The sequence below is a fragment of the Penicillium diatomitis genome (assembly GCF_028827545.1).
Source record: "Penicillium diatomitis strain IBT 30728 chromosome Unknown utg000004l_segment0_segment0, whole genome shotgun sequence".
NCBI classification, from domain to species: Eukaryota; Fungi; Ascomycota; class Eurotiomycetes; order Eurotiales; family Aspergillaceae; genus Penicillium; species Penicillium diatomitis.
In genome coordinates this window covers 1,925,744-1,940,499 of record NW_026623176.1, presented here as the reverse complement: position 1 = coordinate 1,940,499, position 14,756 = coordinate 1,925,744, and the positions used below count along the sequence as shown (strand labels likewise).

The 14,756-nt window shown below is 51.1% G+C and overlaps 3 protein-coding genes across 3 annotated transcripts; all 3 read left to right on the top strand.

The window, feature by feature from the left end:
• Window positions 1-227: 227 nt before the first annotated feature.
• On the top strand, window positions 228-2,109 carry snf4 (AMP-activated serine/threonine-protein kinase regulatory subunit SNF4; the record flags this gene model as incomplete). Its single annotated transcript, XM_056933551.1, has 6 exons — window positions 228-377; window positions 801-936; window positions 1,056-1,205; window positions 1,289-1,645; window positions 1,751-1,860; window positions 1,927-2,109. The coding sequence occupies 6 exons, from the start codon at window positions 228-230 to the stop codon at window positions 2,107-2,109; spliced, it is 1,086 nt and encodes a 361-aa protein (XP_056791092.1).
• Window positions 2,110-8,989: 6,880 nt separating this feature from the next.
• atfB (bZIP transcription factor atfB) lies at window positions 8,990-9,982 on the top strand (the record flags this gene model as incomplete). The annotated part of the gene is made up of 1 exon (XM_056933550.1): window positions 8,990-9,982. The coding sequence occupies one exon, from the start codon at window positions 8,990-8,992 to the stop codon at window positions 9,980-9,982; it is 993 nt and encodes a 330-aa protein (XP_056791091.1).
• Window positions 9,983-12,499: 2,517 nt separating this feature from the next.
• On the top strand, window positions 12,500-14,484 carry N7539_003947 (arylsulfatase; the record flags this gene model as incomplete). Its single annotated transcript, XM_056933549.1, has 2 exons — window positions 12,500-12,678; window positions 12,783-14,484. Coding segments are annotated over 2 exons (1,881 nt in total), but the record flags the coding sequence as incomplete, so codon positions are not given.
• Window positions 14,485-14,756: the final 272 nt, after the last annotated feature.

Below are 14,756 nucleotides of genomic sequence, written 5' to 3'. Positions count from 1 at the left end.
TCTCTCTCTCTATCTCTCTCTCTCTCTCTCTCTTCCTCTTTCTCTCTCTCTCTCTCCAGATTTTGGCCTGTGTCTCTTCAGTTCAGTAGTCCTGTAGTCAAGAGATCTCCCCCGCCTCAACTTTTGAAGGTTCCTCAACCCCACCCGCTCCGCCGCCAAAAAGAAAAAGAAAAAGGCAAAAAAAAGAAAAAAAAAAGACCCGGAAAAAGAAACACAAAAAAGAAAGGATGACGAAGGCGGAAGACACTCGGCCTCACCTCGCAGGGCCATCCAATTTCACCGGTCACGCGCCTTTCGTGCAGCCATCCTCGTACCTTCGCCCTCCAATGTCCTCCCAACCCGAGAGACCAATTGATGTTGAAGAGCGACAAGGCCTGGTAAGTTTGGACTCGTGACAATTCCATCCTGTCCGTCTCTGTGTTTCCCCTGGAGAATGCCAATGCCCGTCCCACCTCGTCTTTCTGGCCCCTCCTCCTCGAGGAGCTTCCCCCGCACGTCCGACAACTTTCCGCTGCGCACCGCAGCCAAGCCCCCAGTCAGTCTGCAAATGCGAACGATCGGTGTTGTTCAGAAGATGCGGAAAGCTTTATTTCCGTTCGGGTCGGCCGTGGCCTGGCGATAGCCTGTTGATGGCGCCGGCGGTGAAATCGCAACCGCCTATTTCAAGGGTCAATCGCGGCGGGACAGGGAAGGGCCTCTTGTGATCTCGGACACCCGAATATCCCTAACCCTGAGATCCCCAACGAGACTACTGTAGTGGTGGTCAATATCTGGAATGTGACTAATGGAGTGTCACACAGCGTGCCATTCGCAATTTTCTCAAAGTTCGCACGAGTTACGATGTCCTTCCCTTGAGTTTTCGCCTCATCATCTTCGATACTGGACTATCGGTCAAGGAGAGCTTGAACATTCTCATTCAAAATGGCAAGTCAACACGTTGTCCCCACTCGCTGTCCCGGTTCTCGGTTTCGAGAAGCGAGCACTTGTATCGCAGGTACACGATTTGACGTGGAAGGACTGGATGCTGACTGGAACACGTTGGTGGTGACTCACAGGCATTGTCTCAGCCCCGTTGTGGGACTCAAAAGCGTCCAAGTTCGCCGGCCTGTTGACCACCTCTGACTACATCAACGTTATTCAGTACTACTTCCAGAACCCAGCCGCCCTCGACCAGATCGATCAGTTCCGGTTGGATAGTTTGCGAGGTGAGACATTGCTCCTGCACTTTCAGCAACGATCGATCTCCATTCTCATCGGCAATGATCTGACTCTTTGTTTTCCTTTGCAGAAGTGGAAAAGGCGTTGGGTGTCGCCCCTCCCGAGACCATCTCCATTGATCCCGAGCGTCCCCTCTACGAGGCGTGCCGGCGCATGTTAGAGTCTCGCGCCCGTCGTATTCCCCTTGTCACCAATGACAGCCAAACCGATCGATCGCACGTCCTCAGTGTCATCACTCAATACCGCATCCTGAAGTTTGTGGCTGTCAATGTCGGTGATACACAGAAGCTCCGCCGCCCACTGGGGGAATTACTGCTGGGCACATACAACAATATTGCGACAGCTTCGATGGACACTCCAGTCATTGATGTGATTCATATTCTGGTTGAGCGCAGCATCTCCAGTGTGCCAATCCTAAACTCCGAGGGTACGTACACAGTCTGAATTATGATCGATCACATGCTCCGCAGTATACCTCTCATCTGAACGCGCACCATGGAACTTAAGCTGATACTGAGATCACCATGTCTAGGGGTCGTCTACAATGTCTTTGAAGCAGTTGATGTCATTGCTCTGATCCGCGGTGGTGTCTATGATGATCTCGGCTTGACTGTGGGAGAGGTTTTGAAAAAGCGATCGCCAGTAAGATGCTCCCCCTCCAGGCCCAGCTATATCAGTCCTCGTTCGGCGCCACTGACAGATCACTAGGAATTTCCCGGCATTTATACATGCTCATTGAATGATGGACTTGACACAATCTTTGATACCATTCGCAAATCTCGAGTGCATCGTCTTGTGGTTGTGGACGAACATTTCAAGCTGAAGGGAGTTTTGACCCTGAGTGATATCCTCCACTACATTCTCCTTGAGGGCGAAACTGACGAAGTATGATTACGTGGCCGAGTCTGGCTTGCAACGCTTTTTGATTTATTGTTCTGCTCTGTGTCTTTCATGCGTATACACCATCTTTCTTGGCTGCTTTGCATTGGCATGGCGTTTCCGTGTTTCCTTTTCCGATTCTTTCCAAGGCCCTCTGGAGCCTCATGCCCCCTCCAAGAAAACTTTCCACAAATCATGTATCATGTCTGGTTACTTGTTCACTTGAATCTGTCAGAATCATCTTTGCATTATGTGTAGGGGAATAATGGAAAGACCGTTAGCAAGATTTGAAGTTCCCAATTGTCTGGTTTTCAGGACGAAAGATTCCTCGTGCAGGGATACGATGGATATTTACAGATCGTGAGCAGGATTATCCTTTCTCGTGTTATCCTCTCAGTCTGCCTCAAAGATCGATTGGAGTCGGCGTGCTGCATTCTTGTCACAGGTTAGAGGTCCGATATAGGGCCGATAAATCCGTCAGACATGGTCTTGTCGATATGTGATTTTGGCACGAAATGTCATGGATGTTCACAGACCATGAGAGAAGCATCCCTTCGTTGCTCAAAGTTCTCTTTCTTCACCTTGATGGACAGGAGTCACGTGCTCGAAGCCTGACCTAGGGTCTATCAATTTATCGGGCGTGGTGCTCGTCCATATATCGTGAGCAGAGCGTCCCTTGCTTGGGGGTTCTCTCTGTTCGTCTTGATGAACTGGAGTCACGTGTCTAGGGCTTGTATAAGGGCTCATAAACCCGTGAAGCCTGGTATCTGTCCATACGTGGTGAACGACTTCTCGTCCAGGAACACCATAGATGTTCACAGATTGTGAGCGAAGCGTTCCCATCCTTTGGGGATTCATTATTTGTCTTAATGGACTGGAATGAAGTCGAAGGCTCGAGGTCTGGGATTTTTTTATTCTGTTCTTGGGACGAAAGACTTCTTGCCGGGATCTATTACGCAGGGAAGACCATCGATTTTCACGAATCGTGAGTGAACCCTTTTTCTATTAGGGTTCTTGTGACTTACATTGATGAATCAGAGTCATGTCGGAGGCTCGAGGTCCGGTGTTGATACACTGTGTTTCTTCAGAACGAAAGATTCCTCATCAGGGAATACTATGAAGGGGAAGTTACGGATGTTGATCAGTCTTGAATGCAGTCTCCTCGAAGTGAAAGAAGAGCGTCCTTCATCAGGGTCTTATATCTACTTCTTCGCAGGACTAGCATCGTATCGAAAGTTCGAGACCCGGACCCAGGCCTAAGCGTCTATAAAATGGCCAGTCCTGACGTTTGCCCTCTCTCTCCCCCCCCCCCCCCTCCTACTATCATCCTCCGAAGGAAGGCGCCCGAGCCATCAGTCCTTATATGGATGCGACGACTAAGCGACTGAGGCACGAGGCTGCTTTGGCATGCTCCTATCTGTCGGAAGAGCAGTTTCTGCAAACACCGCCCGGGAAGAACCTTTCGCGGAGGAACTGGCGGCGAGACAGAGGAAAGAGCACTACGCGGAACGTGCGAAAGTGAGAGAGAGAGAACTGGACTTTGTCATCCGATGAAAGAGGACTTCCAAAAGAGAAACAGCAGGAAATACCATCAACGAAAAGCGCAGTCGGTGAATGAAGAAAAGAAACAACATCTTCTCCTCTGGGGGCCTGGAAATCGAGAACTGAAGCTCGGTTTCCTTTCCATCTTATTGTGTTGGCGTTGTAAATTCCTTCAAGTAGTCTAAGTAGATGCTAGAAATCCGTTATTGCGTAGTAGTAGTACAGTAAGCGGCCGAAGAATGGTCTACTTGATTCTATTGCTACAAGAGGAAGAACAGATGCGTTGATCTCTAAATCCCCTCAAGCTGAGTCGAACTGTGTGATTCTGGCAATAGCACCGAGTGCCCCTCACAAGCACACTCGATGGAGAGAACGGTGACATCGACTGAACGACATCTCATCTCATAGTGAGAAAAGTCCCAGAATAAAGTACCGGCGGGTCTAACTAACATGTGCCATTTCGAGAATACGACGGAGACGGCCGTCCTCCCATCACGCCCGAGACCTTAAAATACTGCAGGTGCTGGCGGAATTGCTAGGAGGTCCTTCTCAGGTCTTCCGGCGTTGAAGGAGAACAGCTATTCCCAAGTTGAGTCTCAATTACGACCGAGATCAGTCTATGACCATGGCCACGGCCCACATTGACTGGGAGGAAGTATGTGTGTTCACGGCATAGGCATCACCAGATCGCAAGCGAAGCATCTCGTCAAGGAGAGTATAGTCACTGTACCTAGTATGTAGCTGTGTACACTATACAGTATATATGGCGGTGAGATGTAAGTGAAGTGATGGTTCCATTGGAAGGTCCTTTCGTGTAGCTCGCATGAGAGTGCCGAACGTGGCCGGAGCCAAATGTTCGCTGGCGTTATGAGTGCGAATGACCATCGGGTATCCCCAAACTTGTCGCTACTTTGACCGTTGGATAAGCCTCACATTGAGTGATGCATACTATGACCCTTTACCTGTATCTTCCCGACATCAAGTTGAACGAGTCTGTCAGAGAGATACACTTCCAGAAGTCCTACTGTGTCTGTGCGCTTCCATTTGCACCATGACGAGAGCTCCACCAGCCTCGGTGCCGAGACACTCCCGACGTCCAGTCCAGTGGCTGCAGGCAGGCTGGATGGATTCATGTTGAAACTGCCCCTCAAGAAGGGTTGCTGACTGAGGTGGATCACGTGCTCTGAGTGGACACCTATCCTCAGTCCCGCCAAGATGTTTCAGCTAGCCTGACGTCATTGACAGGTTGGATCGATGTCCGACTGGCAGTTGAACATGGCGAACTACTGCATTCTAGACTCGGATTGTGACTATTGCAGAAGCACAGAGCCCAACCTGTGTACTATGATACAGCACTATAGTCAGTGGTTAGTGAACAGTGTACACTGTTCACTGTACAATGTTTATGGCCTCCGTGTGAAGACGACTTGGACAGTCAAGAAACTCCTCGTTCCTCCCGAATTGGGTGCCTCTCCTTTTGTACCGCGGTGACAGTAGTCGTCGTATCTGAAGTTGATTCCTCTTTGAGAAACCATCGGATCTTCCTCGGTCATTCCCATTGATCGGTTTTTTCCACCTCTGGGCTTAGCTCCCGACCAATCCGCGACCTGCACTCCAAGTCTAATTGATGACAAAGGCTACAACAAGTATGAACAGTCCGACGGATCCAAGTTCAGATTGGCATTCTTGCGGAACCATTCCGGTGGAGCAGGTGGCCGGCCGTCTAGAAAGTCCAAAGAGACGGGAGCATGAACCCGAGAAGGGGGGGCAATATGATGCCTATTGCCTATTGCCTATTGTCCACAGACCCTTACCCCATCGAGCATTCCCAGGCTCAAGGGTTAAAAGTCATTATGATCCACTTCTCGAACAGGAGCTACGGAGTCTCGCAAGGGGACCGATGGCATCATGGCGGCTGTTTGGTATGTGTGCAGCACTGCAGACTGCAGACTGCAGATTCTTACAGAGTCTTGGGGACAAGGTCCGACCGACCATAAGGGAAGAGAGGCTCTCTTCTCAGTCCATTTGTTGCTTTGTGTTCGATCGTAGAGTCGGGGATAAGAGGGTGGGCAGTGTGGCACTATGAGAGGTTTGTGTTTGAGAATATCTTCTAGAATACTTATCATGACGAGTCACCACTCACTGCTCCAGTGAGCAGTGAGTGGTGAATACTGACTACTGAGTAGTAGAGTACGTCCTGATTGTATCTCCTTGACAACCTGTTAGCATTGCGACTTGAGATTTACTACTGCATTAGTGTATGGTGTATAGTGTCCTGAGTATTCTCATTGAGGTTACCAACAATTGGTCATGCAAGAACATACTCAATAGTTATCCATTATACTCCATATAGTATATACAACCCATCTGATTGCCATACGGCATAACTCAGCTTGGCAGCAATGAGTTCCTTTGGGAAGAACAGACTGGATGAGTCGTTGTGGCACAGAAAGGCCCGGCTCCACCAGACCGCACGACTGGGCGGGTTCAGATCCCGGACGAGGCTTTCACTGTTCTTTTCAAAGTGGATCTCTCCAGCGACGGAGAGGCCTCCCAGTTCCACTCGATGGTCCCAGTTGCACCGAGGTGACCAAGTATGTGAACCGCCTTGGACTTGGAAACTGGACTTGGTTCCCTCCGGTTGGTCCTGTTGGTCCTGTTGTAAATCATGTCATGTTCATGTTGGCCTTTGAACGTGGAAAGTTGAGTAGACTGGGTCAATGGTGTGGTCACTGTGGTCAGTCCGGTCGTGTATATCAAGTGAATGTTTGCTATGATCAGGTTCAGATACAGGTACCGGTGACTGGGCAAGATCCGCCACGAGTACTGCTTCACTAGTGGTATCAGCCAAACAATAAGTAGAGAGTACCTCTGTCAAGGAACACACAGCCGGTTTGACCATTTGCGCTACTGTTAGTTCTAAATAAGGTTGATTGCGGACTCGTAGGTCACTAAATAGTAAATAGTAAATAGCGTGAATTTACATGATCAGTCACGCATCACCTTCCAAGTTCATTGAAAGACGTAATACTACCACTACTATTGTACAAATGTACAACATTGAATGTACACTACTACTGTCTGTGGCTTTGTACACCTGTCGCATATCTATCCGATCTTGCAGGTTCAATAGATGTGCTCTGCCTTCGTGACTGGTCATGGCCAGCCACACATCCACTCTGGTGATGGCCCCCCCCCCCCCCAGCTCCTGAAAAGAACCGCTGAAAATCTCCGTAAATTGTCAATCTCAGAATCATAATAATCATGAAAATACAATTGGGTTAAACTATCCTCCATAGGGCTCGTTCTTTCAGTCCACAGCTACGGTGTTCTTCTTGCGTCTCAGCTTGTTATGGACCCCCCTTCACTTGATTTCTCCATCCCCCTCTCTTCTCTGCAGATCAAAAGAAAGATTCCCTGTTCGTCCTTCAGTTTGTCTCTTGCGGTGATCCAGGTTGGATTCCCGCCAGGCCTTGTCTGCATCCAGTCGTCCTGAGTACCCACCTACCCACCTCTACGGATGGAATCTCCCCCGGAATTATCTTTGATGCCAAATGCCGATCCCATCATGGTTGTCCACGATCAGGTGAAGATATGATGTCGCTGAAGTCAAAGACTGGCCGCGTGCTCCACTTTTGCGTTGGTCTTCTTCCACGGCCTCCCAGGAACCATGATGCCCTATCCAGTATCCAGTATCCCCTCTCCACTCTGCAAGCCAACGTCCTGGTATGACAGTCACGTATTCGAGGCACACTGTCAATCATAGAATCAACATGGATCAGAGGCCGGCCGCGGGAACCCGGTACCTGTATCCTCGATGATTCAAGACCCCTCGTTGCAATTCCTATTCTAATATAGCCGATCATCACTCGACGGTTTCTCTTCCGCAATCTTATTACTCCATTCCTGATTTCTGGCTGCCACTTCTCCTCTTGCACTCGAGTCTCCATCAATCAGCACGCAATCTGACCTGCCCGGCTCTCCCTCCCCCCCCCCCTCTCTCTCTCCCATTCGAAGGGCCTAGACTACTAGATCGGCCTTGAACATCCTCCAACTCGGATCGCAAAGTACCCTGGAGATTGTTTCTTCCTCTTTAGATCTTCCCTTCCTTCTCTGAAGCTCGATTTGTGTTGTGAAGCAGAACCTTCCTCCGGTGAGTGGAGATGTCAACCCTGTCCTTGTCCTGACTTGCGGCTTGGAGCTCCAGTCGATCATCGTTTGTCGCAAGATGCCTCCTTCCACCTGCATCTATCCCGACTCTGTCGGCCCATGCAGCCGGAGATTCTGCCTGGCTTACCTCCGCCGCAGCTTGCACACCATCACTGCCATCAATCATCTTCATCTCCCTCACTCTTCTCGTATCTTCTCCTGAAACAGGCTCCTAACCTGTCTACCTAGGACTCTCATTCTTTTCTTTCTAACTCACACTTTTTTCTTGGCTTTTGACTTTCCCTTCCAGGATACAGAGCGCCTCGACAATTCCACTTCTTCCGTCTACTGACCCTTATCCACACGGAACCCGTGCCCTCATCCACGTTGGGCCCCGTCGTGTTCTTGGACCTTACCTTTCCTACTGTCCTGATCAAAGATTCGTCCGGACCTCCTGGACCGCTGGAAGTTCTGTCCGACCGTGGCTCGGCCCAAATCGACCACCCTTTCGACATCTCCATTGAGACGTCGCAGGCAAGGCGAGCAGCCACTCATTGATTTAGCTCCTGTGAACCCGTCCTGTCAGCCACTAGCCACCGCGAGGAGCCGTGGTTCTGTGCGCAATTTGGCCTCACTTCCACTACGGGACCCGTGTTCCTGCTAGTTCCTGGCGCCAGCAGACTGCCTCCGCAAATTGCCCTCTCCCTCAGTTTGTGTGTAAGTTTGCACTGTTGAAAAGGGCAATCAATCGCCAGCGGTGGGACTTGAGAGTCGAGCTCAAAAGCGGACGCGAGAGCTGATGCTGGAGGCCGAAACTCGAAATCTACAACAAAGACGATTGTATTCCGGAAATCCTCTCCTTTTCCAATAAGCTCCATTCTCTTCTTGAGGGCTTTTCTCCATTTCCCGGCATTTCCTGGATCCACGATTGATCGACCAGGAACAACCCCCCCCCCCTCCCCCACGATTTGACTTTAACGGAGCCAGCCTTCTTGCACATCAGAGCAATCGAGCAGCTGGTTCATCACCAAATTGATACCGACTATTGGAAGAGCTCTGCCACTTCGTTTCATCACCACTGTCCATCAAAGGAAGGATCGGCCATCGCTCTTTCCCCAAATCACAATTTTCTTGTGCAACCCTCCCCAACCCAGCAACTACGCCTGTAACCCTCCGCCGCCCAAAAGAGGAATCGCGCACCATGTCTACCGGCCATGTGAACCCGCCGCCTCTGCCTGGAGCTATTCCCATGTCGAACTCCCTGGGCGCCGTCGACCCATCCACCTTCTCTTCTATCAACTCTATCTCTAGTGATTTTCTAGGCTTCCCGCTCTCCGACAACGACCATTTGTGGGGAATCGGCTCCATCTCTCCAACTATGGCGGGAGGCAGCTGGGATTCCAAGATCGACTCGGCCACTTTCGCTCATGCCTCTCTTGAACGGGATCTGAAAAACGCCCAGGTCCGCAACGGTCAGCCCACTCCACCTCCGTATCAAGATCAGCGCTCGCAACAGACTTCCAGTCCTGAGCTAGAGCCCGCTAGCAAGCGTCGCCGGGCACGAGAGTCGAGAGTTGCCGCCGCCAGTATGAGTCCCGATCTGGATGACTATCCTCGAGACGGCACCGACAAACGAGCCAAATTCCTCGAGCGGAATCGACTTGCCGCCAGTAAATGCCGACAAAAGAAGAAAGAGCACACGCAGCAACTCGAACAACGATACAAGGAGCAGTCTGAAAAGAAAGAGACACTCGTGGCCGAGATCGCCCGACTGCGCTCCGAGATACTCAATCTCAAGAACGAAGTGCTCAAGCATGCTCAATGCGGAGACGAGCCGATCAAACTCCATCTTGCGCAGATGGTGAAGAAGATCACCGACCACGACGGCGCCTCGTCGATAGGACTTGAGCATGTGATGCAGGGGTCCCAGCAGGCTCGAGCTTCGCCAGTAGATCGAGCGTCAACGCCAGCAACGTCAGTCTCCACCGCAGCATGTACAACAGCTCCACTGGCGGCGGTCTCCTCGGCACTGTCCTTTGGATTTGATGATCCGCTGCATGTCGAACCGGCTGCGGCCGCGTCGGTGAACCCCTTTGAGCAGCAATTTCGGCGGGATTCTGAAGCGACGATGGTCTCGGAGTCCTCCCTTGCCTTTTCCGCCGAGGACAACTTTGACGATTTGATCAATGTGTAAGATGAGACGAGTGCTGTCTTTGCAGCCTTTTCATGCTCAACAGGCCGACGAGAATGGCCTCGGCGATAGTTCCCGGCATGGGTCTTCGGCACACCTCCGTTTTCGATTCTTTCTCCGATTCGAGTGCTCTTTTTTTTTGCACGCTCTTCCATCTTTCCATGGACCTCCAGGCTACCATGGCCTGTCAACGACATTTTGCTTCAGCCACAGCCCCGGCTTGGGTCCCTCATACACAAGCCTGAAACGACTGTGCTTGTGGAAATTTTTCGACCCCTCGGCGATTGGCGCTCTTCTCTTATCCCCTTTTGCTTCCTCTCGTATACCCCCTCATGGGGCTTTCTCGAGATCAAAATCTGGGCCCTGTCTCGGGTACGGAGCTAGTCTCCCTTTCTCAAAGCTGGGGCGTACTCGACCGAAGAAAACTAGCGAGTAGGGGCCTCCTTGTGTCATTCTTTTGGCGTTTTCTTTGCTAATTTTGTCCCCGATTCAATTGCCGGGGATCATTGTTGCGGTGTTGAAACGGGTGGCGTCTTTGTGGAAGGGCTTTGCTTCTCCAGCAGTTGTCAGTATTTTCTATATCTCAGCGCTTCAGCGTTGGTGGAAAACGAAGCGTCTGTTGTTTATCACGAATTGATGAAATGAGCTCGACAGTCTCGAACGAGGGTTTTCATTCTTCCTCGACGAGGGGTCCAATTGCTCGCAAGCAGAAAACATAGAATCAACATGATTAAGAGATAGAAGACCAAGACACTACGATCATGTTATCTCACGCATACCATTTCATCTAGGCACACAGCTAGACAAACATGGATATTGATCAACCGAGGTACGTACGCAGTTTCGTCTATTGATACGCTGGCGTAAATTCAATGGCATGGGTATCTACTACCTACCACCTAGTACCTAGTCCTACTCCCTCGGATACGCGAAAGCTTCGAGATCCACTTCGGTAGTTCACAGCTTCAAAACCTTGGGTAACCTTATTCGTGGAGGTCAGGTGTCATATTGCCGATTCAGTTAGTCTACCCGAAGTCGGAATGCATTTCCACTCCGCGATTCTGCTTCTCCCGTTTCTGCCAGCCACAACGGACCCTCCAAGTTCAGCGGGAGAAGAGTCATGTGATAAGACAACACTTGAACACACCGGGGTCCCGCGTCCTCCATCCGGCTTCCTTTCTTCCTCAATACACAAGTCCGCCCTGCCATAACAAGATAACCTGGGAACAAGCCGAGGAAACATCAGACAACTGGCTAGTCCAATTTCTTGAGCGTTGACATCTTACGGCCGATTGCAGACTTCGTCCTCGTCCTACATCAGAGGTATAGCCACCGAATTTGCCGTACTCAGGAAAGGTTCTTATAATGTCTCGTTACGGCTGAAGTACCGAACTGGTGTGACGGTTATACGGCTATCGCAGCCCGGTGCCGTGTTTTACTTATTGAGAAATCTGAGTACTGGTCAAAGGGCATTGACGACTGGACGAGAGTGTTTGATTCTCGTTTCAAGACGTTCCTCAAGGGAACCAAAGACTGTGAAGACATAGCGATCCAACAGGGTCGTTTGAAAGAGGACCAGCGTCTCTGCGGCCGGAAACGGTGGCGAGAGGGCCGAAACGTCGAAAATACCAGGGACAGACAACCAAGTGACCATAAGTGATAAGCCAGCCACCACCTAATCGTCTCGGTAGTGGTGACCGCCGTCTGGATCGATTTTCCAAATGGGAGACCGTTTGACCAAAAAAACCTATGATAGACCAATGACCAATCGATATTACCCACACTTTCTTCGACCCGTGTCGTAGATATAACCCAGTTGGCGACTGAACGGGCGGTAGGCGATGTGGCTGGGTATGCTAGGCTACCTCAGGACTACGTATTTCCATTCAGCGAGGTCCTCGCAACTCGCAGCGAGGCGCCCCCAGACCCCTCATTCTGGAGAGAAACATTTCACCCCCGCATGACAATTTACCATCGCTTACCGTATCAGCCACCAGATCTCGACAAGACCTGTTGTTGACCCACTACGGCTCCACCAACATACAAGAAGTCGAGAACATGATTCATGAAGGTGTGAACCGGGTTATAATTAGCTTTTCCAATTTCGCGAAAAGAACGATCAGCAGTGGAGGTCTGAACGTGACGATCAGACCACAGCATTTGTTATGTGGACTGATCTCGTGACACAAGCAACCCATCGGATGGCATCATCTCGACCCTAGCTTATAGGAAACCACACTCCCAGTGTGAGTGTTCCCCCGCTTCAGGCGTGACAGTCAAAGCGAATTCAACCAAGTAGCGTACATCCAACCCACCTGCCGAGATCCAGGTATTGGTGTTATTGGCAGCTGAGCAGCTTCCGTCTCCGCATACGCGTGTCAACTTACCCCTCTTGGCCATCTCTCAGTTCGCAGGATTGTCTGCCTGCTCAGGAAGCGGAGTCTCTCTACAAATTCCATTACCCTCTGCCATTCACCATTCACCCCCTGAGAGTGACCGCTGTCAACACATACCACAAGGACCTCCATCATTCAGATCGCCATTATGGCCAAGCGTCCCAATGTTCTTGTCGTCGTCGCAGACGACCTCGGGTTCTCCGATGTGGGATGCTTTGGCGGCGAGATACGGACTCCGAATATTGATCAGATTGCAAAGGAAGGGCTTCGATTTACCGACTTTCATGCGGCGGCAGCATGCTCGTAAGTCCAGGATGATTCTTTTCGACAGCGGATGGATCAAGTGCTTCGAACGAAAGATCAAAAGAGAACAATGCTGACCGAGCACGATGCTCGCGAACAATCAGTCCCACAAGAGCAATGATCATGACTGGGACCGACCACCACATCGCAGGCTTGGGTAACCTCATCGAATGGACCAACATCTCAGGTCAAAATGGCCCCAAAGGCTCGGCCATGAGCACCGCGCCGCAGCGAGGAATGCCGGGTTACGAAGGATATCTCAATGAACGGGTGGTCGCACTGCCCGAACTCTTGCGAGACGCGGGCTATCACACGGTCATGTCGGGAAAATGGCATCTGGGATTGACCCCCGAGCGATCACCGCATGAGCGAGGCTTTGTGCGTTCGTTTGCCCATTTGCCTGCCTGTTCTAATCACTATGCCTATGAGCCTCAGCTTCAAGATCAGGACAGTATCCCGACGTTTATCGAAGCCAGTTACATTGCGCTGCACATGGAGGACGGGAAATATGTGCGTCATCTGCCCGAGGGTTGGTACTCGTCGGATGGGTATGGAGATAAAATGATCGAGTATCTTCGGGAATGGAAAGAGAGCGGGGGCAGCTCAGGGCCCGACGGCCAGGGAGACCGGCCTTTCTTTGGGTATCTTCCTTTTACTGCTCCACATTGGCCCTTGCAGGCTCCGCGGGAGTACATCGATCATTATCGCGGAGTATACGATGAGGGGCCGGACGTTCTGCGCGAGAAACGCCTTCAGAGACTTAAAGAGTTGGGAATGGTCCGTGAAGACGTGATCCCGCACCCCGTGGACGCCGACGAGGTCAAGACGTGGGAAGAGTACACGCCCGAGGAGAAGAAGAAATCATCGACCGCGATGGAAGTCTTTGCAGGGATGGTAGAGTGCATTGATCACAATGTGGGCAAAGTCGTCGATTATCTGACTGAGATTGGCGAACTCGACAACACCTTTGTCTGTTTCATGTCCGATAATGGTGCCGAGGGCGCAGCTTATGAAGCCTATCCCATGGTCAAGAACGGAGTCATGCCGCATCTTCAGAAATACTACGACAACAGTCTGGAGAATCTGGGCAATGGGAACTCGTTCATTTGGTACGGTCCTCGCTGGGCGCAGGCAGCCACTGCTCCATCTCGTCTCTACAAGGCCTATACCACCGAAGGTGGTGTGCGTGTCCCGTTTACCTGCCGATTCCCCAAATCCATGAATGTCAAGCCCGGTGATACTACTCCCCCAGTAGGTGGGATCACCGATCAATTCGCCACCGTGATGGATCTGGCTCCCTCCATCCTCGAGATGGCCGGGGTCAAGCATCCGGCACCCAGCTATCAGGGACGGGAGGTTGTCTCCATGCGAGGACGCAGTCTTTATCCCTGGGTGACAGGGGCTAGCAAACGAATCCACCCCGAGGATTTCATTCAGGGCTGGGAGACGTGCGGTCGAGCTGCTCTACGCTGCGCTGACTGGAAAATTGTCTTCATTCCCAAGCCAAAGGGTCCCGAGCGTTGGCAATTGTACAACCTGGTGCAGGATCCCGGTGAAGTTCGGGATCTGTCAGACCGAGAGCCTGAAATCCTTAAGAAGCTGTTGAAATTGTGGGATCAGTACGTGATTGAAACGGGGGTCATCCCGTTGTGTCCCGATCTGGGAGAATTTCTGGAAGCGACAGATGCACAGATGCCGGAGAATGCGTGGATGGAGTTTGATTACTGGAAAGAGGGTGCTCGTGATCATCCGGAGAAGTTTACTCGTCGACCGCCCCGATTTCAACGAGTAGTGAAGCAATTCTGAGGCGTCTTCCGCACTGATCAATGCACAATATGGGGCTGTAGTTGGGTCTCTACGACCTATTCGTTCTTTGAGAATAGGTTTGACAATGTTTATCCCCTCATTCACTTCAAGAAACCCGTGACCTCAGTCAAATATGAGACATATTAGGTTTGTCTGAAACCTCGCAAAATCTATACTCAACCTTGACGGCAGATGCACAGGTGAAAGGGTCCCCTCTGTCGAAGCGTAGCATGGCAATTTCCGAGGCTCGATAACCGCCGTCACCGGCCTTG